General features: G+C 40.4%; 1 protein-coding gene, 1 non-coding gene and 1 pseudogene across 2 annotated transcripts in view; 1 reads left to right on the forward strand and 2 right to left on the reverse strand.

Moving 5' to 3' along the window:
- The window catches only part of EPG5 (ectopic P-granules 5 autophagy tethering factor), a 130,119-nt gene that overhangs the window by 14,426 nt on the left and 88,806 nt on the right, over positions 1-26,887 (reverse strand). The window contains exons 30-39 of the mRNA XM_068993663.1: positions 25,196-25,390; positions 23,946-24,159; positions 20,708-20,853; positions 19,932-20,133; positions 18,467-18,539; positions 17,173-17,276; positions 9,807-9,982; positions 7,465-7,650; positions 6,766-6,975; positions 5,960-6,104 (exon numbers count right to left, since the gene is read on the reverse strand). Of these exons, the coding sequence (XP_068849764.1) occupies positions 5,960-6,104; positions 6,766-6,975; positions 7,465-7,650; positions 9,807-9,982; positions 17,173-17,276; positions 18,467-18,539; positions 19,932-20,133; positions 20,708-20,853; positions 23,946-24,159; positions 25,196-25,390 (1,651 nt within the window). The remainder of the gene's footprint in view (positions 1-5,959; positions 6,105-6,765; positions 6,976-7,464; positions 7,651-9,806; positions 9,983-17,172; positions 17,277-18,466; positions 18,540-19,931; positions 20,134-20,707; positions 20,854-23,945; positions 24,160-25,195; positions 25,391-26,887) is intronic.
- TRNAS-GGA (transfer RNA serine (anticodon GGA)) lies at positions 4,056-4,127 on the reverse strand. The gene has a single exon. It is a non-coding gene; the product is annotated as a tRNA-Ser (tRNA).
- LOC138097717 (nucleolar RNA helicase 2 pseudogene) lies at positions 14,302-16,026 on the forward strand (annotated as a pseudogene).

Raw genomic sequence — 26,887 nt, forward strand, 5'->3', positions numbered from 1 at the left:
AGGGGTGGGAGGGAGGTTCAAGAGGGAGGGGATATATGCATACCCATGGCTGATTCATATTGACGTAGGGCAGAAACCATCACAATACTGTAAAGTAACTATCCTCCAATTAAAAATAAAATATTAAAAAAAATAAAAATGGTTGTACCCAGTTACTCTGTACTCAGCAGTATATGAGAGTTATCCTGATACACATCCTCACCAACACTTAGTATTGAAACCTTTTAATCTATTCTTGTGGGTGTGACAGAGCATATCATCAAGTTCTTAATTTACACCTCCTTGAATATTAACAAGGTTTAGCATGTTTTCACATGCTTATTGGTTATTTGAATATTCTCTTTTGTACCATGTCAATTTAAGGGTCTGGTTCATTTTTTTCCTGCTGAGTTGTCTTTTTCTTCCTTACTGTCTCCACTGTGACAATCGTAGTCGCATTTCATGTAATTACCGACGTGCATGCTGTGCTAAGTCGTGTCCGATTCTTTGTCACCCTGTGGACTGTAGCCCATCAGGCTTCTCTGTCCAGGGGATTCTCCAGGCAAGAATACTGGAGTAGGTTGCCATGCCCTCCTCCAGGGGATCGTCCTGACCCAGGAATCGAACCCCATCTCTGATGTCTCCTGAACTGGCGGGTGGGTTCTTTCCCACTGGAGCCACCTGGGAAGCCTGTCTTACTTACTGTGCGAGCACACTAAGTCGCTTCAGCAGTGTCCGAGTCTGTGTGACCACAGCCAACCATCAGGCTTCTCTGTCCATGGGTTTCTCTAGGCAAGAACACTGAAGTGGATTGCCATATCCTCTTCCAGGGGCTCTTCCCGACCAGGGATCAAACCCCCATCTCTTATGCCTCTCACATTAGCAGGCGGAAATGGCAACCCACTCCAGTATTCTTGCCTGGAGAATCCCATGGACAGAGGAGCCTGGCAGGCTACAGTCCACGGGGCCACAAAGAGTCGGACACGACTGAGAGACTTCACTTTCACTTTCTTTACGACTAGTGTGCTGCCTGGGAAGCCCATCTTAACTGCTATATGCTTCCAATTTGCTCCTCCTATTCTACATTCCTTTTGCTCTCTTTTATTTCTTTTTTTAAGGGATTATTTCTTGTTATTCTAATTTTTCTTTAGTTTGGAAGTTAAATATTCTTTTTAAAGAATATTTTAAAATATCCCTTTTAAATTAAATAACATTTTCGTAGTGGTTATCATACAAATTGTATCATGTATTCTTGAAAGTCTGAGGTTAATTGGCTCCCAGACAATGTTAATTTCTATCATCTTCTCAACTGTTGCCACGACACAATAACAAATTACTAACTGATCTAAATGCAGTCAGACTTCATTTAGATTTACCCTTTATATTTACCAGTTTCATTGTTCATCCTAAGCCTATTTATCTTCTCTTTATTATCTCCTTCTTTCTAAACAGATTTTGATTATATTTTATGGTTCTTTTTATAATATCTTAAGCTCAATGTTTAATTTTTGATGTTCTTTCTTAAAATCAGTTCTAAATATTTTAAGATTAAATATTGTTGTTCCTTTGGCCATCAGTTACTTAAAAGTTTGCTTCTTCATTTCCAATGTATGTTTTTTTCCCCTCTTGGTTATACTTTGTTACTGACTTTTAAGTTCATTGCCCTGTGGTTAGAATATGTAATCTATTTGATGCCAGTCCTTTAGAACTGATTAAGACATGTTTTGGGGCTTCCAAGGTGGCACAGTGGTAAAGAATCTGCCTGCCAATGTAGGAGATGTGGGTTTGATACCTGAGCGAGGATGATTCCTTGGAGGAGGAAATGGCAACCCACTCCAGTTATTCTTTCCTAGAAAATTTCATGAACAGAAGAGCCTGGTGGGTTATACTCCATGCGGTTGCAAAGAGTTGGACATGACTGAGTGACTGAGCATGCACGGAAGACATGCCTTAATCCAATTTCTTAACTGTTCAGTGAGACTGATACAGAGTGCATTCTGCACTTACAGGGTATATCATTCTCCACGTACTCACTACATCCATCTGTGCTATACAGACATCCTACAGTCTTACTGATTTTCTGTCTACGTGATCTATCAGTTACTATCACACATGTGTCAAAATCTCTGTGAGAGACACTTTGACACTTTTCCTCTGAGTTCTGTCAGTTTTCACCTCATGCATTTTCTTCCCAGTGAACTGAACCTTACATCAACTTCCAGTGGCTCTCTTCATTTCTTTAGTAATCTTACTTATATTTATTTATGTTGGGGTGTGCTGGGACTTTACTGCTGTGTGGGCTTTCCTTTAATTGTAGCGAGCAGGGGCTACTCTCGAGTTTCAAAGCACAAACTTCTCGTTGTGGCGGCTTTTCCTGTTGCGGAGCACGGGCTCTAGGGATGCGGGCTTCAGCAGCTGTGGCAGCTGGGCTTCAGGGCTGCTGGGCTTTAGAGCACAGGCTCAGCAGTTCTGGCACAAGGGAAGAGTTGTCCTGTGGCATGTGGGATCTTCCCAGATCAGAGATTGAACCCATGTAACCTGCATTGGCAGGTGGATTCTTTATCACCGAGCCACCAGGAAAGCCCTTTTTATTTCCGATAATGCTTTTTTCTTATTTATGAACGTATATATTTTTCATGCAAATTCAGGGTGGGAAAACACACTGGAGATCATTTAGCTTTGTAATGCTTTCTGCCTTACAGTCCTACCTATCTCATACTGATACAGCAATATCAGCTTCCTATTTTAATCTGCCTAACGTGATTGCCTTGTAGAAATCTTCTTATATCTTATGATTTAGATATACTTATGAATAGCTTAAAACTAGATGTTGCTGATGATTAATACAATCTGACAATCTCTGTCTTTTAACTTGAGCATCTGTCTATTTATATTCACTGCTGCTGCTGCTGCTGCTAAGTCGCTTCAGTCGTGTCCGACTCTGTGCGACCCCATAGGCGGCAGCCCACCAGGCTCTGCCGTCCCTGGGATTCTCCAGGCAAGAACACTGGAGTAGGTTGCCATTTCCTTCTCCAATGCAAGAAAGTGGAAAGTGAAAGTAAAGTCGCTCAGTTGTGTTCGACTCTTCGCGACCCCATGGACTGCAGCCTACCAGGCTCCTCCGGCCATGGGATTCTCCAGGCAAGCATACTGGAGTGGGGTGCCACTGCTTTTTTATCTTTTTATTTCAGTTATTTTTCTCACCTTTTCCATCTTTCTTTTTTTTAAAATTTTATTTATTTTTAATTGGAGGATAACTGCTCTACAGTGTTGCGTTGGTTTCTGCCATAAAACAACATGAACCAGCCGTAAGTATACATATATCCCTTTCCTCTTGGGCCTCCCTCCCACGCCCACCCCATCCCACTCCTCTAGGTTGTCACGGAGCTCTGGGCAGGCTCCTTGTGTTACACAGAAGCTTCCCACTAACTATTCTGCACATGGTAGTTTAGATACGTCAGTAGTACTCTCTCAATTTCTCCCACCCTCTCCTTTCCCCACTGTGTCCAAAAGACTGTTCTCCACATGCTTCTTGCCTTCATTGGATTGAACATATTTTGGTCAATCCTTTTTATCTCTTTCTACTGACTCAGAAATTACATATTTTGCTTCTTTTGGTGAATTGCTTAGAATTTTTATCATTCATATTCTATCAAGACATACATTTAACCAATTTCTTGACTCCCTCAAACAGTATTAAAACCTTAGAATGCTTTTAACTCAACTCCCTTCCTAACTTATATCTATTTGTGGTCATATAATTTAATTCTAGCTTTTGCTTTTTTTTTTTTTTTCCCAGTTCTTTTACCATCCATCATTTACATTATTGGTCCTTTTAGTGGATTTAGACAAAGCAGACAATTGCAAATCAACTCTTCCATCAGCAAATTTAGTACTTATCTAGGTTACCTTAATTACTATAGTTTTTATTGAACATTTAAAAGTGAAAGTGAAGTCACTCAGTCGTGTCCGACTCTTTGTGACCCCATGGACTGTAGTCTACCAGGCTCCTCCCTCCATGGGGTTCTCCAGGCAAGAGTACTGGAGTGGGTTGCCATTTCCTTCTCCAGGGGATCTTCCCGACCCAGGGATCGAACCCAGGTCTCCTGCATTCCAGGCAGACGCTTTAACCTCTCAGCCACCAGGGAAGCTATTTACAAGATATTTATTATTAGTTTTTGAGGCCTCAATATAGATATGACTTCTGACAGGACAGGCTTTCACAAGTATTGAAAATAGTTTTCAGATCTTCTGTCTTCTTTTGAAGATCTTAGGAGATTCATAAGGACAACAGATTTGATGACTGGAGTTACCATCCAAGAGGAAAATTAACATGAAATTACAAATCTTTTTTTTTTTTTTTTTTGCTTGGTAGTGTTTCGCTCATGAGATCTGAATTTCCTGACCAGGGATTGAGCCTGGGCCATGGCAGTGAAAGTGCTGAGTCCTAACCACTGGACTGCCAGGGAACTCTCTAAATTGCAAGTCTTGATTGTTCTTACTTTTTAACAAAATGCTCAAAAGAAATTTAAAAAGACAAAAAAATGTTGCATTTACATAAAAGTGAAAGTCACTCAAAAGTGTTTGACTCTTTGTGACCCCATGGACTACACAATCCATGGAATTCTCTAGGCCGGAATACTGGAGTGGGTTGCTGCTGCTGCTACTGCTGCTAAGTCGATTCAGTCATGTCTGACTCTGTGTGACCCCAGAGATGGCAGCCCACCAGGCTCCCCCGTCCCTGGGATTCTCCAGGCAAGAACACTGGAATGGGTTGCCATTTCCTTCTCCATAGCTTTTGCTTTTTAAATCCTTAAATGATTAACTGCAGGCTTATATTAGCAGTTTAGTTTATATTTACCAATATTTCATTACTTTCTCTGCTTATTTTCCTTCTTGAAATTCAAGCCTTTCACTTGTGACCACTCCACTTTTACCTAAAGAGCATGCTCTATTTAATACTTCCTTTAGTGATGTCCACTGGGACAAACACTCTCAGGTTTCACGGAAAACACCTTTATTTCATCCTTCTCCTTGAAAGCTGGCTGCTCTTGTTTTACCACCCAGGTTGCCAGTTGTCTCCTCACAGCACGTCTCCTCACCGTCTTACCGGTTCCACTGATGCCCCCGAGAAGCCAGCTGTCCGTGTAAATGTTTTTCTTTTTTCACCAGTGCTTCTTCAGTCTCACTACAGTATGTACAGGTGTTCTATTTACCTTGCTTGGGATTTGCTGGGTTTAGCGAACCTGAGGATTGCCGTCTTCCTTTCTCAGAGCAGGTTCATTTCTAACTCATCCTTACCCTGAGGATGCTGTCCTATATAGTTCTACGTGGGAGCTCCTTTCAAGGCTCCCAGCCTACGCAGGGCCTGGGCTTTATAGCCTCCCCTAATCCAAAGAAGGTCAGTAAAAGCCTGCAAGCTAAAAGGCAACCTCAGCACGCCATCGATTTTCATGGGCTCCTCCTTTCACTTACTTTCTGACTTTTGAGATTTTCTGCCAACTTGTCAATATGTTTAATTTTTGGTTTCTTAAAAACATTTTATTTATCCAGCATTCTAAGCTGTTTTTAGCAGGAGAGGCAGTCAGGATGTCCAGTTTACCAAACTGCTGGGAGTACAAGTTTTCATATAAAGTTTCCTTACAAGCCTACAGGTGATTCTGAAGTGCCCTCCAAGTTCAGAGCTAAACATCCAGGCAGGCTGCTCACTGGACAGTCTCTGGTTATCTCTTAATCATCATGGTGACTTGCCTAACTCAGCCCTCAGTCCACTTAACCTCATAGCAGCACCTGACAGTGTCTACCCCCCAAGTCGTTACAATTCAGGCCTCCCCCAACACTGAGATGACAAGTGTCCAGGCATCAGCTTCTCTGCAAACAGAAGGACAGTGTCCTGACCATCATCCTGATCTCAAAATGTCTTACACACAGCAGGAAATCATTTACTGAGTGAATACATGACTTCTCCAAAGTCACTTACCAGGTGGGTTAAAAATGATGATATCATCCAAGAGCTTAGACATTTCCTGTTCAAGGACTGCTAAGGTGATTTTTCCATTTTGTTCCAGGGAGCTGAGGAACTGAACCATCTGATGAGTGAAGGCTCGGCATTTTGGAACTGCATCCTGACAATAAAAAAACGATCATTCAAATAAGTCCATGCCAACAGAGTTAACTGAATATTCCCTGGGAGCACAGCACTGCACTGACTGCCTCAACAGGGAGTGGAGAGGACGGAGCAGGGAGCCACATGAGGACAGGCATGTCTAAGGGCCCTGTGCGGGGGACAGAAGTCTTTCATAACACCCAGACTAGAACCCACATTATCCCAAATCCCAGTAGCAGTTTTTACTGCATTAATAACATTAACCACACACTAAGTACTTGCCAGGAACTTTTCAAAAAACTCTATGTTCATTGCTTAATCTAATCTTCAGAACACATTAAAGGCAAGGTATTATTTTCAGTTCAGGTGAGAAAGCCAAAGAATGACAGTAAAGTGGGGATATGAGTTTGTTCATTATTTGCTGCCATTCTGTTGCCAATGACCACTCAGATCAGCGGTCCCTTAATCCTTTTCACCTCTTGTTAGCATGTGGCACTGCTACCAGGCAAAGGCTTACTAGACGAAATAAGTGAAACTAAAAGACCCAAGAAGCCAAAATGATATATACATCCCTCAGTTTTTTCTACTGAGCCATTGCAGGGTTCAAGACAGTCCTCAGAGGCACTAACGCGACCAGCCCTGAAGAACACTCTGCCTTCCACAGCACGCACTTAACTTACAAGATGTTTCTGGCTGTCAGTAGGAACAGAAAGGCCTGCAGACACTTTCAAGAGCTTCACAATTAATTCAGCAGAAGATTCCTTTGCCAGGATGATAGATGGCTGGTAATGGCTGCTGAAATAACCCAGCACACTCTGATATGACACAACGTCCACAAGATGCCACGACAGTGAGCTTGTCTGTCCAAGCAGAGTAAGTAGAGGAGAATCCTGAAAATGAACACACACATTCCTTTAGTTCCAGCACTCCCATCTTTCCAGAAATATGTCTCTACTGAGTCTATGGAGTGACCACTAACGTTGTGTATTATGAGCACAGAAGAGTTAAGACATCAAATAAGCTTCTGCTCAAGGCAGAAGTACTCATGAAAGTAATAACTGAAGTCTTGGCAAAACACATTAATGTTAAGATTTGTAAGTATTCAGAATCCAGTTTTCAAAGAAACTCTATGATCTTGTGGCAGAACAGCAATTAATGAGATGTAAAATGAAACTGATTTTAATACTATAACTTGGTGTGGTTCCCTTAGACTATGAACTGTCTGAGTAAACCAGGTAGCTAGTTGAAGGAACATCCCATAGGCCATGCATCTATTCAAACTGAAAGAGGCAGTGGGGACACGGAAAAGCAGCTGCTTCATACAGAGCGAGGATCTAAGGAACTCGCAAGTCTTGATCACAGGCCCTCTAAAAACTTACTGTTTGGTCCACCAATTGATCTTCCTTTGCCAATAAAATCACCATGAAAAGGAGGCAGACAACCATGCCCTGGGTCTCTGGGCGGGGACTGGGGCTCCAGGCATCAGAGAGCACGCCGACCCAGTTGACTTCACAGAGAACAGACCCCAAAAACAAGAAGCAGCTCTTGGGGCTTCCTCGCTCCACCTAAAAGGAAACAACGCTTTTAGCTATCTATGTATCTTGAAAATGTATATACATCAATGTTTACTAAATTATATCTTTTAAATTATACTTTCTCCCCAGATTATAAAAATTATTTATAACTCTATCCCCTATTACAGAGATTTAGACTTAATATTTATTTTTCCTCCCATGTTCGATGTGTGGAACATCTTTCGGCTTGTTTGGAGTTCATTATTTATTCCACTAAGTCTTAACAGGAGAGGAATGATCTTTGCTAGCTCCAGGTAGTGTGACAAACCTCTGCCTCAGTTAGTCACCGGTGCTCAAGGGAGCCTACCACAGTCCTCAGATGTGCTGGCAAGACCAAGGTGCTATATCTACTAGTCACTGCTGCCCAAAGCTGAACGTGCACCAGAACCACCTGGAGGACTTGTCTGGGGATGGGGAGGGGGTGGGTGTATCCACAGAATTCTTAACGTCCTATATCTGGAGTTAACAAGTTCCCAGGTGGTACTGATGTTGCTGGTCCTGGGACCATACCTCGAGACTATTATATTAGCATATGTAATTTTCATATGGCCTTTTTAGTATAATGTTACATTATAAGTACATCTCTGTATCATCAGTCTTCATAATTTTTGATGACTCCATAATGTTTAATTAAGTCCTATTTAAACTATATTAGGGATGGAGGGGCAAATGTATTATAAAGTATTACTATATAATCAATATCAAAGTTATCTCTTATCAGTCCATTTCAAGCCTGTTTAAAATAAAATATGTCTAGTTATAAATTTTTCCTTTTTTTAAAAGAAGATTTAAAAGCTCAACTCCATTTGTAAAGTCACAGTCAACGGAATCTGATGATGATTCCTGCCGTCCAGTTACTACCATAATTATATCATGCTATTATATTTACTCCTCCCTTTTAGAAAATGATTTTTCATCCTCCTTCATAATCTATTCTCTATCTTGACCCTCAACACCCTCAAAACCGTACTTTACTATGCCACCAGACTCATGGAACTAAAAGGTCCCCAGCTTCTGGGCAGGGCAGTCATCTATCCTTAGACTAAAGCTATTAGAGATACAAAGTCTATAGCAACCCTTTATGGACCATTCTATTTAATCTGTCATATAGCTAATGCTGCCCTCTTAAACGCTCTCTTACAGGTCTTTAAACAAAGGTTCAATTCCATATTCATAGTAATGATGAATATTTACGTAATGTCTGTCTCGTATACTAAACCTAGCTATAAAATCATTTTTAACCTTCCAGTTTACTAAGACAACTGTCCTCAGCTTTCCTTAGAGCTCAGCTACAGAGGTATGGCTGACAAGAACACCACTGGAACACTAAAAGACCGCACTGGATTTTACTCAGTGTCATAAATAACTATGGGTCTGCAATAATTAAAGCACTTACAGTGTCTCAATAATAAATGCAATATTAGGTTAACAATGAACACAAATGAACTGGTGACTATGAGCAAATAAACTGAAACAGTCATAAAAAGCTAAGACAAGACTAGAGCTTTTTTTAGAACAGAAACTTAACAACAGCAACAAAAATGCCCGACTGGCATGTGACACTGCTGTGCCTATTTTCTGTACCTATTGCTTCTACTCCATAAACTCCCACACATTTATGGGGACTTTTTCCAGGCCATTCGGGTCTTTACATGCCTATGATGCATTACTGGCTGCTATAGTAACACCTTTGTCACCTATAAGCTAATTATCCCTTACACAACTACTTAAAGAAACTAATGCTTAAGTATCGATTTACATTTTACTTCAATAGACATTTAACAATGAAAAGTTTTAATGATACTCTCATAAAAAACATGCATACATGCGTACATAGAAACACCACGACTGAGCGTGACGAAGTCATCACACTATGTACTGCCATGACAATATCACGAATACCAAGGGGATGACTGCTGTATTACAGACAAAATCTTTCTGGGAGCTTTAAAAATGGTCCTGTAAACGCTGTCTTACTAACACAGTAAAATGACGTCCATAGGATGCTGCTTTACATAAGCACCACCCAGGCGATTAAGAATGCGAACAGGCTCCACACCGGCACACACAGCAACTGGGCTGAAAACCCACAGTGAACAGGCTGCTCCCAAGACGCCAGGCTGTGGTGTGGAAAGTAAACGGCTTACCTTGAAGAAGGCCTCCATGAGCATCTGGTCAGGATGCAGGTCCCTCCACGGAAGTTTCTGGTAGGCACTGTGAAAAGCATACAGAATGAACTCTGGCATTTTGGGCGCTGTACATGCTTCACAGTAATGCATCAGGTGCAACCGAAGGGCTCCTTCATCACCAGGCAAGAGCTTATCTAAAATTGAAAAAGAAAATACAGCTGAATACCTTTGAGTTTATCTTTAAAACAAACAAAAAACTAACATAAACCACGAATTTGAACTAAAAGTCTAAAACCTAATGTTCTCAATAATTACCCAGTTTCAAAGATTTTCACCTGCCAGGGAAAAAAACTGATGGCAGAGTAACAATGAAGAATGGTAATTTACTTACTTGGGTAACTGGAAGGAGAAGGTGGTATGTGGGAGATAGCAGAAGTGAGCAGTTTTTCCCTAAAACCTATAAATATACGACTTTTTAACTCAAATACACCTCCACAAGCCCAACCAACTTTAGGCATCCCTTTAGTCTGTTGCCCTTAGCCATGGATTCAGTCTCATGCAATTGATCCATTCATCGGGCATCTTGGAGAAATCTAATGTACCTTGGAGAAATCTAATGTTCCTCAAAAGGAAATATTCCAAATAACTAAATCTCAACCCTCAGTGCAATAAAACTAGACTGTTAACCATCATTCTAGCAAGGTACTTGAAAATGCATCTCACACTCTCCTGAGACCTGATCACTCAGTATTAACCTCACAAGTATCAATTACTTTAGTGCCTTTAACAGCTAGTGGCAAGGTTAGGGGCATTCAGCCTAGAACACATCTTTTCAGACTTTCTGGTTCTGTGCACAGGAATGGAATTTAGTCAAAGAAGAGAGAGTTACACACAATGAGAGCAGTTTCTCAACACTGACTGATGGAAGTTTCTCAACACTGACTTGTGGAAAATGACCAATGAGCATCAACACACGTCACCAGTCGACTTATCACTAACATTCCCCTGCCCTCATCCCTAGTCCTTATGAAACAGTAACATATATTTTTAACAATCCTTTAAAACAGAGGTGAAGGGCAGCATTTGCTTAAATATGGACAGAAAAAAAAGATAGTTTTGTTTAAATAAGGATGGATATGTAAGAGAAGATGTCTAGGAGGTAATCTCTTAGGACAGGAAGAGCTTCGCTAGTCCCAGCCCAGATGCAAGTAAGTTCTGTGACCTCAGATGAATTCTTTTTGATTTTCAGGTCCTCATTTTTCTAATCAAAAGCAAAGAGCTGAAACGGACAATCTCACTAAAAGGCTATAATTTAATAATTCATCTTGTTATGCACAGTTCTCATTCTTCTCTCTGAGGTGAGCTACCCTAAAGCCATACCACCCTGAACGTGCCCAATCTTGTCTGAACTGAGCTACCAGTTCTTAATGTTAGCCAAGTACTTTCTTATTGCTAGGCCACTTTTTGATTTTCTATATACAAACCTGTGACAGTGCTTGCCCCTTTATACTAAGAAACTAAATAAACAGCCTCTGTGACAATAGTTTTATACTCAAATATTTGTCTCACTACAAATATATCCTGGATGGTAATAAGCAGCTAGAAGTCTGCCTTTCCAAAAAAACAAAAAAGAGTACTATTAGGATTTCGTGTTACTCACTGAACCAATATTTATCAAGTGGACGGTGAGAATACAGCATTATCCTAATCTTAGGGGAATGAAAAGAAGAATGTTTCTATGCCTAGAGTTTATATCACAATTGGGGAGAGGTGAGGAAAAGAGAGATAAAATATGTAAAGGTCAATCAAAAATACTGGATGAGGTACATCTAGAGAATGGAGTATTACTCAGCACTAAGAAGAAGAAAGCTCTCAAGTCATGAAAACAATGGAGAAACCTAAGTGCACATTACTAAGCAAAAGAAGCCCATCTGGAAAGCAACACTATGAATGATCCTAACTTCATGACATTCTGGAAAAGCTTAAACTATGGAGAAAGTAAAAGAAATCAGTGGCCTCCAAAGCTAGTGGGGAAGGAGGAGTGACTAGGAGAGGACAGGATATTTAGGGCAGTGAAAATACTCTGTAGGATACTGTAATGGTGGATACACATCATTATACGTTTATCCAAACCCACAGAATGAACAACACCCAGCATGAGTCCTATGGACGTTGGACTTTGGGTGATAACGTGTCAGTGCAGGTTCATCAACGATAAAAAATGTACCATTTGGATGGGGGACAGAGACAGTGGGGGAGCTGGAGGGGAGACTATGCACTCAGAGCGGGGAGCAAAGGGCATATGCAAACCGTACTTTCCACTCAGTTATGCCGGGAACCTAAAGCTACACTAAACAACAGGCTATTTATGTATATATATATATATATATATGTGTGTATTATTAGATAACAAAGTTTATATATAACACATATTACTGCTACATATATTAACATATGTATTATTGCTATATTATATATATATATGACTATAATACATAATCTATCATCTGATGTTATTATATATAAAATACTGGATGCATGTGTGTGCATGCATGTTCAGTTGGGCCCAACTCTTTGCCAGCCCATGGACTGTAGCCCACCAGGCTCCTCGGTTCATGGGATTTTCCTTGCAAGAACACTGGAGTGGGTTGCCATTTCCTTCTCCAAAGTACTGGACGGCATATTGGTAACTCCAGGACCCAGTGCCACATGAACACACGGCAGCCATGGAGGTGCACCACTAAGATCCCCCTTCAAACAGAACTGGCCACAGATCAGGCTACAGCACTTCAGCCCCTGGGTCAAGGCCATCCTCCGCCCTTGAAGCCCGCAGCCAACAGCTGAGCACCGAGCTGGGTGCTTCCGCCAAGGGTGGGCTCCCCAATAAAGAATCACTGCACTCCAACGCCCCATCTGGCTGGCCAAAACTTTCTCAGATCTGCCCTGCAGACTGAGACTCGGCCTTCCTACTCTTCTTTCCCAGGTGTTACACCTGCACCAGAGGTGAAGGCTTTGCTTGTCTACCTCTGTTCCTCTCCCTCTTATTTTCACAGGCATCACCCCCAACACCTCTTAGCATTCTGGCTCCATCATGGTGTCTGCTTCCCACAGATTTCAACTGCAACAATGTGCTATAAAGACTTAGAAAGAGGAGAGAAATATACCCCGTAAACAGATATGTAGGAAAACACAAAGGGCTTGAGGTTTCACCCAGGTAGCGGAATCAGCATAAGCAAAAAAGTGGCAGTGGGAAGGTCCAAGGACATTTAGGGGAACAATGAGTAGAGCCATATGGTTGAATAGATGCCTCCAAAAAGCCCATCCCCTAATACTAAAGTGCTCTGGGTCAGACACATTTTAAAACATTATTACGCTTCAAAGTTTTTGAATAAGAATATAGTAGCATAGAAACAGAATTTTAGGAGAATCAATTTAGCAGGATAGACCCTAACAAATGAGCAGGAAAAGAAATGAGAGGCAACAGAGGGCTACTGCAAGAATCTGGATTGGGTGGACTAATAGCCTCATAAGCCTCCTGATACAAAACATTTAGATATACTGAGTAAACACAACATCTCTGATAATGCATAGCTACATACATTCAGTGGAAGAAAAGAGGTCAGAGGCAGAAAGACTAGAAAAAGAGAGCATCACATTGATGCTAAAGGCAGCACAGGATGAGATGGTGAGACAGCATCACCGACTCAATGGACATGAATTTGAGCAAACTCCAGAAGAGAGTGAAGGATAGAGAAGTCTGGCGGGCTGCAGTCCATGGGGTCCTAAAGAGTCGGACATGACTTAGTGACTAAACAACAAAAGCCTCAGTTGCCCTGGGGCTGTTTATGTGGGGTTTTCAACCTCACAAGGAAACAGAAAACAAGATCTACGGACTACACCCTCACTGAAAGGGCAGATAAGGGTGGAGGGGAATGGATCTTCTCCACCTTAGCTCAGAATGGGAGTCAGGGAGCCAAGAAAGCTGATTGTGATAATTGAGTTTGGGGGTTGATTTCATGTATCTGTACAGCATGAAAAGCAAGGAGAACAAACCACTCAATCCTATAGGAAATCAACCCTGAATATTCATTGTTAAGGACTGATGCTGAAGATGAATTTCCAATACTTTGGCCACTTGATGCAAAGAGCTGACTCACTGAAAAAGACCGTGATGATGGGAAAGATTGAGGGCAAAAGGAGAAGGGGGCAGCAGAAGTTAAACAGCATCACTGACTCAATGGACCTGAACTTGAGCAAACTCTAGGAGACAGTGGAGGACAGAGAAGCCTAATGTGTTGCAGGCCAAGGGGCTGTCAGGGGTCGGACACGACTTAACAACTGAAGAACAACAACACAGTGTGAGAAACCCCAAGGCAAGGAATTACACAGAGCCAGCTGGCAACAAAGTGAAAAAGGCTAAAAAACAGGGCCTTCTGAGCTTGATGTGAATTCTCAAATCCCAAAAGTGATCCTAAATCCAAAAAGGCAAAAAAGAAAGAGGAGCCATCTCAAGATGACATTATTTCTCCTAAAACCAAAAGTTAAAAAAAAACTAAAGGAGCCCTGTGAAGAGATAGTTGTTTCTCCTAAAACCAAAAAAGTTATAAAAAATGAGGAGCCTTCTAAGGAAGAACTGGGTGCACCTAAGCCCAAAAAGATGAGGAAAGAAAAAGAAATAAATGGAGAAACTGGAGAGAAAAGCCCCAACCTGAAGAATGGATTCCCTGATTCTGGACCTGACTCTGACTCCAAGAAAGCTGCCAGTGAAGAAAATAATAGTGGGTTAGAGCAGGAAATGACTGTGGAGCAAAGAAGGAGCTTTCTCTAATTTTCCCATATCCAAAGAAACGATTAAACTTCTCAAAGCCCGTGGGGTGACCTTCCTGTTTCCTATACAAGCAAAGATGTTTCACCCTGTCTATAGTGGGAAGGAGTTGATCGCACAGGCGTGGACAGGAACTGGGAAGACATTCTCCTTTGCTATGCCCTTGGCTGAGAAACTTCAGGGAGAACTGCAAGATCAGAAGGCAGGCTGTGCCCCTCAAGTACTGGTTCTTGCACACACAAGGAAGTTGGCAAGTCAAGTAAGCAGAGACTTCAGTGACATCACAAAAAAGCTGGCAGTGACTTGCTTTTATGGTGGAACTCCCTATGGAGGACAAACTGAATGCATATGGAATGGGATCAATATCCTGGTTGGGACACTAGGTCTTATCAAAGACCACCTGCAGAATGGCAAGCTAGACCCCACCAAACTTAAGCATGTTGTCCTGGATCAAGCTGACCAGATGTTGGACATGGGCTTTGCTGATCAAGTGTAAGAGATTTTACGTGTAGCAATAAGACAGATTCAGAAGACAAGCCCCAACATTGCTTTTTTCTGCAACCTGCCCTTGGTGGGTGTATAAGTTGCTAAGAAATACACGAAATACATAGGAACAAGTGGACCTGATGGGTAAAAAGACACAGAAAACAGCAGTAACTGTATAGTATCTGGCTAGCAAGTGCCACTGGACTCACAGGGCAGCAGTTACTGGGATGTGATCCAAGTGTACAGTGGTTCTCAAGGGAGAACTAACATATACTGTGAAACAAAGAAAGAAACCCAGGAGCTGAAACAGAATGTGGCCGTAAGGCAGGACGTCCAGTCTTTACATGGAGACATTCCACAGAAGCAAAGGGAAATCACCTGAAAAGGTTTCAGAAACGGTGATTTTAGAGTTTTGGTTGCAACCAGTGTTGCTGCATGTGGGTCAGACATCCCTGAGGCTGATCTGGTGGTTCACAGTTCTCCACCAAAGGATATACAGTCCTACATTCATTGTTTCAGGTGAACAGGTACAGCTGGAAGGATGGGGGTTCGCATCTGCTTTTATCAGCACAAGGAAGACTACCAGTTAGCCCAAGTGGAGCAAAAAGCAGGAACTGAATTTAAGCAAATAGGTGTTCCTTCTGCAACAGATAATAAAAGCTTCCAGCAAAGATGCCATCAGGCTCATGGACTCTGTGTCTCCCACTGCGCTTGATCACTTCAAGCAGTCAACCAAGAAGCTGACGGAGGAGAAGGGAGAAACGGAAGCCCTGGCAGCAGCCCTGGCCCACATTTCTGGTGCCGCGTCGGTAGACCAAGTGCTCCATGATCAACTCAGGTGCGGGCTTTGTGACCATGATCTTGCAGTGCTCAACTGAAATGCCAAACATTAGTTATGCTTGGAAAGAACTTAGAGCAACTGGGTGAGGATACTGATTCCAAAGTGAAGGGAAATGGTCTTTCTCAAAGGAAGGCAGGGTGTTTGCTTTGATATCCCCACTGCATCAGTAACAGAAGTACAGGAAAAATGGCATGATTCTCAGCACTGGCAGCTTTCTGTGGCCACAGAGCAACCAGGGCTAGACGAACCAGGGGAAGGAGATGGCAATTTCCAGGGATAGTGGGATGGCAACCAAGGTGTCAGGGGACAGTGGGAAAGAAGTAGAAGCTTCAGAGGACAGCAGTCAGGAGGTGGTAACAAAGGTAACAGATTCCAAAAAAAGGCCAGAAGCGAAGGAGAGTTTTAATAAAGCATTTGAATAGTAATTTGAAGTAGAGGATTTATATGGCAAAAACAGAACTATGCTCAGCAACATGAAATTGAACATTATTTTTCATACAGAGTTAAAAGTTAAAAGCACACTGTATTTTCTTCCTGACCACTTGCCCAATCCCCATCTCTTTAGGAAAGACAAGCTTCATCTAAATTACCTCATCTGATTGATGACTGTCATTTATAACTTTACCGTTACTTCTGTCTAGGGTGTTCCTTTGGGAAAGGTGTATGTATTCATTATATATTCTAATGTATTGCCTGTAAATTATAAGATTAAGTCAAGAATGTATCTGCTGATACTTTGTTAAGTTGACCTGTCTTTATACTTAGAAATTCCTCTTATTAACAGTACGCTTCCCTGGTGGCTCAGATGGTGAAAAACCTGCCTGCAATGCAGGAGACCCATGTTTAATCCCTGGGTCGGGAAGATTCCCTAGAGAAGGAAATAGCAACCCACTCTGGTCTTATTGACTGGAGAATTCCATGGACAGGGGAGCCTGGCAGGCTACAGTCTATGGGGTCACAGAGTCAGACACGACTGAGTGACTCACACTTTCATTTTTTTCACAACACAGGGGAAACACAATTTCAAAACAGAAAGGTCTGTTTTCCATAACTGATGACACTCAGCATTACCTTACCAAAACTAAATAATTGTAGGGGTGACCTCTCCTTGTTCAAAGATGATCGCCTACCAAATAAAATAAATGAAGTAGGAAAGCAGAGGCAAAAGATTAACTGAATGACTTAAGGAAAAAGTGAAAACTAACCAGAGGCATAATACAACATCTTCCTACCTTTAAAACTCTCGTGCAATGAGTCAATGCAGTCAGTGAACAACTGCACAATGCTTGAGGCCACCACAGCATCACTCTCCAACCAGGGGTAATGTCGCTGGCTGCTTTAAATAAGAGAAACATACACTTAGAAAGGAAACACTATGATAAAATTACTGTCCATCCCAGAATGTATTATGTAGCCCTAAAACACATTTAGATCGCTTTAAAGGCTGTAAATTTCTGAACTGTAGCTTTTAATATCAATAGCATAATTTTATTTACTTTCCTTCCTAACCTTTATTCCAATGTAATTGTTTCAGAAGTGTGTTATCTAACTAAGTATCAAATTAGCACTTTTTTTTACATCCAATTACACCCGTGAACCCATCCCTTGTGGATCTGGGTTACATTTCAAATGCCTCAGAGAACAGTTTTCTCTACCTAAAGCCTGAAAGGGAAAAAAAGTCATATAAAAAGATAACCAAAAGTGAACAGAGAGGAATTAAACAAAGGAAAAAAATCTTTATATGAAAATTCAGTTCTAAATCTGGTTTGGGGCTTCCCTGGTGGCTCAGAGGTTAAAGCGTCTGCCTCCAATGTGGGAGACCCGGGTTTGATCCCTAGGTTGGGAAGATCCCCTGGAGAAGGAAATGGCAATCCACTCCAGTATTCTTGCCTGGAGAATCCCATGGACTGAGAAGCCTAGTAGGTTACAGTCCATGGGGTGGCAAAGAGTAGGACATGACTGAGCGACTTCACCTTACCTTCACCTTAATCTGGTTTAGAAAGTTCAATATAAAAAATAAATTCCATTAGCTCTTCCTGGAAATAAACAAGCAGCCTGCATTATGATAAGCAGTTTCACAGTCACCACAAAATCCTGAAGCTTGCAGACTGTTTAAGGACAGCCCTCTGGGAGAGAGCAATTCCTACCCAGTAATCAATGTAGTCCCCCAAAAATAATTGATACTGGGTAAAATCAAGTAAGTCTCATATTTCACAGTGTTACATTATCAAAACATAATTCAGGAGAACACATTTATTTTTCTGAAATTAAATACTAAATTCATTTAACTTTTTTATTGTGGAAAGCTGGAAATAAGAGTCCAGTTTTGCTTCAAAATCAATAGCTCTGATCAGACTAGCAATTCCACAAACAGAAAATGTATTACGTTCACTTTGTAAACAAACATTTTCTAAATTTAAATGTTGCCCTATATAAAAATCAAATCTGTGAACCATCAGCTGTACCAAAACATTATCAGAACTTTATAGATTTCTAAGAAATCTGAATATCAGAAAAACTATTTACCTTTCATTGTCTTCTAAAACGAGTATCCATGGCTTAAAGAGCTGGATGATTACTGAATGTAGGGATCTTAGCACTAAAACAAAGCAAAATTTTTAGAGACAAGAAACAAGTCCATCAAATGAAGATGGGCAACAGGCACATGAAAAAATGTTCACCACTGCTAATCATCAGGGAAATGCAAATCAAAATCGGAAAGAGGGATCACCTCACACCTGTCAGAATGACTACCATCAGACAACACAGACACTAAATGCTGGCGAAGATGTGGAGAAAAGGGAACCCTTTATACACTGTTGGTGGGAATGTAAATTGGTGCAGCTGCTGTATGGAGCTTTCTCAAAAGACTGAAAATACAGCTACCATATGACCAAGCAATTACACTCTGGGGTATATATCCAAAAAAAAAAAAAGATACCATGCATCACAAAGTTCACAGCAGCATTACTTAAAAATGCAAGAATATGGAAGGAATCCAGGTGTCCATCAACAGAAGAATGGATAAAGGAGATGTGGCGTCTACATCTGGTATACACACGTGTACACAACAATGGAATACTACTAGGCTAAAAAAGCATGAAATTCCCTTTGCAGCAGCATGGACGGAATTGGAGGGCGTTATGCTGAAAGACAGATCCTGTATGACATTACATATGTGGAGTCTAAAAACTCAAAGTAGTGACTGTAACAAAAAAGAAGCTGACTCACAGATATAAGAACAAACTAGTGGTTCCCAGTGGGAGAAGGAAGGTGGAAGAGGCAATCTAAGAGTAGGGGATTAAGAGGTACAAACCAGCAGGTATAAAATAAGCTATAAGGTTATACTGTATAACAGGAAACAGAGCCAACATTTTATAATAACTATTAAATGGAGAATAATCTTTAAAAAGTGTGAATCACTATATTCTATACCTACTTATATAATATTATACATCAACTATACTTCAATTAAGAAAAAAAAGAAACAAAGTTGACCTTTTATCAGTATCACTGGTAACTAGAAAATCTACTTATTATCTGTATACTTAAAAACCTATGGTGATACAGAAAAAACATGTTTAATGTAACTAAGCATGTTTCAGTTTTCATTTGCTGCAATAAAATTTTTTTAATTGGAGAAGTTTTATAATAATACAATGTCACAGATAATTTTATAACATATTTTTTTAAAATAAAAAATTAAATACTCTTAATGAGATAAATAATAGGAAGAGAGAATTGGAGACTGAAACCTGTATCTTTGTATTTCACCTTACAAAGTGAGGGTGAAGCAAGCACCCACTATGTAAGTGAACACAGGTATGACACATATGGGTTCACACTTGTACTGTGTATTTCCTATTTTTCCTTTGTAACACTCAGATACATAGATTTATCACCAAGATTTAAATATTTTAGTGTCTATTCAAGTCTCTCCTGATGGAAGGTCAAAACATCTAAGCTCTATCTTCCTCTAAAGGCATATTACCTGTTTTGCTGCTGGCAGATGGGTCTTGGGCCAAGCAGGCCATTTCTGAGTCAAGCAGCCTTTTTACAAGATAGCCCAAGAATGTCTTCATATCTGCCATGTAAGGACTCCATTTTGAGAATAACCCAAAACTTTTAAAGTCCAATGTGGATAACCGAAGCTTATAAAAAAAGTTAGACAGCCACTGTATAGTCTCCATTACCTGGAAAAAAATGACCAACTTAAAATAATGCTTACTGAATATCTGCTTTCAGTAGAATATTACGGTAGGCTGAGACGAAGCTTTGACTTTGTAATCGAATTACAAAGGTATATAGCATATGAAAAGTCAATCGACAGATTTCAAACTCCTTTTCAAAAGCAAAGATACCATTTTTTCATATAAATTCATGTGAACTCACATCATGTAAAACTGATGAAGCTGACAGCTCTGGGGGACAACTGCATGAAACCTACTCAAAGGAGCCAGTGAAGCAGGAGGGTGAAGGTGAGAAGGGGAGATACAAACGGGCTGGGCCTGGGCTATTCGGGAACCGTGGAGCAAGAATCAGACTGAGGCACGAGAGAAAGGCGATCCAGGCACAGGTGGGTGGAGACAGGGGCAGGGGACGGGGGAAACAGGAGATGACTGACAAAGGAAAGCACAGGGCCCTTGGAGATAAAAGGATACATTTTTAGACATAAATTTTAAATGTGTTCCAGTTGTTTAAAAAAAAAAAAAAAGGAAATGAAAAAGAAACACATACAGAAACTTTATAGAGGCAAGAGCTACACACCTGCTTGTCGGACAAGAGAACATCAGAACTTTGAAGCACCGTGCTCTCCACAGAAGCTGCCCCCTGCTGGCAGCCTGGGGTGCAGCAGCCCAGGGCTCTCAGGGTGGCTTTCCAGCACTCGGGGCTCAGCAGCTGTTCAGCAGAGCCTTACAGGGTGTGGACAGAGGACAGCAAGTCAGCATCCTTCACAAACTAACTTTTCAACGTGAATCGAAGAACACATGTACTTTACGAATGAATGAGCATCAAGTAAAAATCCAAAACACATTCATAAAGGTAACCTACTGATCCCAAGTCTCTGGAAGAGGAAGGAGCGGTGTCCTCTTAAGCAAATGATGTGTCGACAATCAACGTAAAGGAGGACTTGGGGGAAAGGACCACTTACTCAGTAGTACTCAGTCCATCAGAAGAGTCCTTGGAACAAGCAACTGGTTATTTTGTAACATTTTGTCTAACTTTTTACTTGTTTTAAGCTTTGCCTCAGGTGGCAAACTCATTTTATGTGCCATTGTTTGCTGTTATTCAAATTTCTTGTAATTTAGTAAGGTGAATGACTTCAGATTTCATTATTGACTTGGATATTTGAGGTAAATTTTCCTTTTTGTTTATATAGTGCTGACTTTTTTTGTTTGGAATTAAACAGATTGATAACCTAATTTGTGGCCTCCTGACTTTTAAGGAAACGTGTGCAGCCATTACAACAGCCTAAAGCTGTCAAGAGATTGACTCAACATTGCCTTCCTACCTTAAAATTAAAAACCTACAAAAGTTGGTGTAAAAAAAAAAAGAGAGAGAACCTACTGAAAGATCTGCACATGTGGACACCTGACTTTCCTTATTCTCAGTAACCCTGCTGGGAGTGAACACAGCAGAGCCATCTGAGCTGGAATCTGTGAGCCCCTGACTGGGGAATGGTAAAGGTGCCATCTTTCTGTCTGGACAATGTGAGAGAAACAGAGGAGCCATGGAATAGAACACAACTGCAGAGTCTAAGCTCTTCAGAAGAAGTCTCATACTCATCTAACAACCCACTCCTGTAACAGGCAAAACCTAAAGCAACACAGAGACAGTATGCAAAAGCAGAGACCACCAACCAGCACTCAGCTACCTGCAAAACTCGCCTCCCAGAGGACAGGAACTTACACCCTCAGGCCCTTACCAGGAAGTGGCCTGGATCAAGTAGGACAACAGTGGCTCAGAAGGGCAGTCTGGAAGGAGTCATGCACACCCAGAAGATGGCAGTGAAGCCAGGGGGAATTGCAGTGGGCTCACCCAGGGCAAATGAAGACAGATTAGCAACGAGTGAAGCCCTGGGAACACTGCCGTGATGGCCAAGGAGGGATGGGGCACCAGGAGGCTGGAGGTCACGGAATCTGACAGAGGTGGTGCTGTTAGTCTTAAGCCTGTAACTAATTACTTTCCCTGCAAATTAAAACTTTTCTGCTAAATCCAAGTCAGTGGTTGCCTGTATAAACAATTTAGAATCTCTTTAAAGGGCTTCAGGGAAGGAAGCTTCCCTGGTATCCAGTGCTTTGTTAAGAGTCTACTGTGCAGTGCAGGGGATTTGGGTTCGACCCCTGGTGAGGATATGAGACCCTACATACCGCAGAGCAACTGGGTTCAGTTCAGTTCAGTTCAGTCGCTCAGTCGTGTCCGACTCTTTGCGACCCCATGAATTGCAGCAAGCCAGGCCTCCCTGTCCATCACCAACTCCTGGAGTTCACTCAGACTCACGTCCATCAGGTCAGTGATGCCATCCAGCCATCTCATCCTCAGTCGTCCCCTTCTCCTCCTCCTCCTGCCCCCAGTCACTCCCAGCATCAGAGTCTTTTCCAATGAGTCAACTCTTCGCATGAGGTGGCCAAAGTACTGGAGCTTCAGCTTTAGCATCATTCCTTCCAAAGAAATCCCAGGGCTGATCTCCTTCAGAATGGACTGGGTGGACCTCCTTGCAGTCCAAGGGACTCTCAAGAGTCTTCTCCAACACCACAGTTCAAAAGCATCAATTCTTTGGCACTCAGCCTTCTTCACAGTCCAACTCTCACATCCATACATGACCACAGGAAAAACCATAGCCTTGACTAGACGGACCTTAGTCGGCAAAGTAATGTCTCTGCTTTTGAATATACTATCTAGGTTGGTGGGTTAGTGAACCATAACTAGAAAGCCCGCAAGACACAAGGAAGAAAGATACTGCATGCCATAGCTGAGGCCTGACACAGCCAAATAAATAAATATTTTTTAAAATAAAAGCTTTCAGGGGAAAAATCCATAATATATGTTTAATCAAATTGTGAAAACTTAGGAGTAAAACTTAGCTATGTAAATAAGCATTAAAAATTATACAAGTGCATTTCTGCACCACCACTCCCCACCCACCTTGCCACCTGCTGCTATAGGAAATAATGAAAACTTTGAAGGGCTTTGAAAATTAGACTATACATTCTTCAAGTAGTCCAATACATAAGATCATTAGCTAATTCATAAAACTATTTCTGTAAAGTAACACAAAGATTTGACATAATGCAAAATTTAGTTGTCCATTACATCAATAAACTGTATGAAGCTTACATGAATAAAGTAAATACTATCTCATTTTTCAAATTTCAATAAAATTCCTGCCGAGTGAAATTCCAAAAATTAAAAAGCCTGCACTCTTTACTTCTCCTTTATTTCTCCAACACACTAATGGAAAACTGTAGGAGGGGGATAGAAACAGTGGGAATTTGGAAAACTTAATGTTGCTCTTTCTCTTGGATAATATAAAAACAGTGTATCATTATAGTGGGATAAAATTCATTTGCAAAATATAAGAGTAAAAAAATTGGGGGGGGGGGGAGACCCTAAATGTATTCACCATTTTGAAACTAGAAAGAAACCAACTGGTATGTTAAGCACACTGTAAAGGAGCAACTGCTTTCTATTCCCAAGTCTACAGTCACCAGAGTAAGCAGTCCCACCCCAGTCAAGACAGCTGCAAAATCAAAGTAAAGAGGTGCACGCAGGACTGCGGACTCCAAAGAGAGGCCCTGCCCAGCTAGGGCCCAATCTGACAACAGACATTTTTACAGACAGCAGCCTCTAGGGCATTACTCACTGAGCATTTTGGGTAAAGATTAGTAATTCTAAATTCCTGCATGCTTGTATTATTTTTACATTTTTAGATGACATCTGTGGAATGGTTAATATCATACTGAACATTCACTGCGATCTAATCAATCACAATTAAGACACTTACTTTGCATCAGCAGCCTGAGAATGTCACTGTACTGGTCAGGAAACTGGTAGAGAAGAAGGTAAGTCCAGTGCTTACAGAAAAGATTAAATGGCATCAAAATATCTTCGTCTGGTTCAAGGCCCCAGGCAGTAAGTGCCAAATGAATGGACTCCAGGAGCCTGGTACGATCAGACAGAGGAGGTTTAGTGGAGTTTAACCATTGCTTAAGATCGAACTAAAAAGAAAAAGAAATAAGAAGCAGTTTTATTTATACTAGAAGATTGACTGAAATAGAGAAAATTATGTGCAAATTAGTTTGAAAGTCAAAAGTTTACCTAGCATTTAGCTTTTCATAAAGATTGAAACTAAAATATATAGACTTAAAAGAATCTAGGCAGTTTAATAACTAATGGTGCCATTATGTCTCCATCTTTACTTCACTCTCGGGGTTCAGAGGCAATTTTTTTAGCTCTGCATGCTTTTTTACAATTTAAGAATCTTGTTGGTAAGTTTTCCCTATAAAACAAGGATCAGAACTATACAGTTCTTCTTCACTGGTCATGCTGCCACAAAAAAGTGGCTACTTTATGGAACTACCTGCTTCTAGTGGCCATATTTCTAAATCTGCATCAGTTAATGAAAATTCAGGGTGTTGATATCACCTTCCAGAATCCCAAACTATGCTTTTCCCTATTAAAAACTGAGATCAGTCTCCAGGTCCTAACAAATGTCCAGGTTTTATGATTTATAGGTATCAGAGAAGTACAATTGAAAGCAAAATAGCTAAGGCTCTGAATTTCTCAACTGGTAACATAAATTCATTGCCTTGGTCTGGATTAATAATATTCTACTTGGAACAAGACAAAGGCAATTTGCTTAAATCTGGCTTATGCTAAATATGAGAGACTGTGACATACTAACAACTCAATTATCAAACAATTAATCCATAAATTCAGGACACATTCAAAAGAAGGATGTACCAAATTATTACTATAAATGTTTCAAAACTGTAGGAAGTTTTTAAAGAGCTTGGGAGCTGATCTTTTTTATACCACATGTAGTGAGACTGTCCTATATGATATAATCAATGCATCCAGAAGCAGCAGCTACGGGATCGGACTACTTGAAGATGATATCAAACGTGAAAAGGGTCTGTGCCCCTCCAGTCCCCCTGGAGACAGAGCTCCAAGAACCTTGCATTTCTGAGGCACAGAGAAACAGCAGCAGTACCTACAGCTCAGTGACAACATCAGGACTGAGTCACACGTCACCTTGGTCAGCAGCATGAAAATCATATCACTGTTGTCCTCGCGCAGAAACTTCACCACCTTCTCATAGAGCTGGATGAACTCCGCGGGCGCAGCACTGGGAGTGAAGAAAGGAGACAGGAGAGAGCAAAGCCTTCTGTCCTTCAGAATGGTCTGAAGGACTTTTCTGCATTCTGATTTAGTGCCACTGATAAACACCTTAAAAGAATTGTAAAGGGAAAATGTCATCAAATTCTCCCCTTCCCAACTTTTCTTTGAGCAACAAGTTTTAAGGAATAGTATATACAGCTAACAGAATTTTTTCTAAATGAAAATATGAAACAATCAAAAGAAATCTAAAATCAACACAGATAAATTTATCACTTTCAATGTAACCTATATTAAAAACTCTGGATAATCCATTCATTTGGTTGGACAAGTCAAAGGAAATGTTTAAAAGATTAAAATACTGGGATAATCTGAATCCAGAAATTTGCAGTGTACCTACCATGATTACTAAGTAGCTAAGTGATTCTGCACTATGTCAAGAAAAAGAAAAACAAAAGATTCTAGGTTACAGATTTTATTGAGATATGCTTTAAATACTTTTAAAAAGCTAACTTTCATAATTAATATACACCTTCTTTTAATTTGTTCTAATGTTTAAGAGTATTAGAATATAAGCTGATATTTAATTTCAGAGTTAGTAAAGTTTTGATAAATTTGATCAGAGACAGAAATAATAAAGGATAAGATTTGATAGATGTGAATATATAAAAATTTTGACTTCTATATGGCAAAAAGAATCATAAAATTATAGAAAACCGACAAAGTAGAAAAATTATAACACGTTCCAGACACCAGGTTAACAGTCTGAGGAGCTCTTCAAAGCAATCAAAAAGCAAGAAACTTCCCAGCAGAAAATGTGCAAAAAACAAAAACCAGAAAAATCACAAAAAATTATTAAATCATTTGAAAAATCACGCAATTGAACTAGTACTTAAAGAAATACAACTTAAAATAATCACAAAGCACCACTTCTGTTACTAGATTAGCAAGACCTAAAAAGAATGATCAGTCCTAATGTTAGTTCTAACATGGAGAATAATAAATTGAACGCTGTTATTGCAATGTAAAAAGGTATAAACTTCCCAGTCCTTTTGACACAGTGATCACACTTCTAAGAAATTATCCTAGGAAAATCAGTCTAATAATTTCACAAAGGCATGTTAAGAATATTTAGTTCAGGCTTACATCAGCAAAACAACCAACCTACCTAAATATTCATCCAGAGAGCATTGGCTCAATACATGACAATATATCTGTACCATGGAACACTATATATTAAACACCATGATGCAGGTTTTTATTTATTATCAAGGAATAATGTCTAAAATGTGTTTGAATTAAAAAAAATAGCATATGCTAGCTTTTAAGTGTGCATCCTTATCTCTAGATCAATATATAAGAATGATATATCATTTTTACACATACACAGATACCAATAGACCTCAGAGACACACAAGATCAACTATAACGAAATGTTAGCTACGTAACCAGAATCTCCAGGAGATTAGGATTATAAGAAATTTCTCTTCTTTATACTTTTTACACTGTCTGTATTGCTTATAATAAACACTCATCAATTTCACAATTAGGAAAAACATTTCTGAAAAATCTATTTTAATATCTGCTCGGCATCACTTCCCTAAAAGT

Source organism: Capricornis sumatraensis, chromosome 21 (assembly GCF_032405125.1).
Source record: "Capricornis sumatraensis isolate serow.1 chromosome 21, serow.2, whole genome shotgun sequence".
Lineage (NCBI taxonomy): Eukaryota > Metazoa > Chordata > Mammalia > Artiodactyla > Bovidae > Capricornis > Capricornis sumatraensis.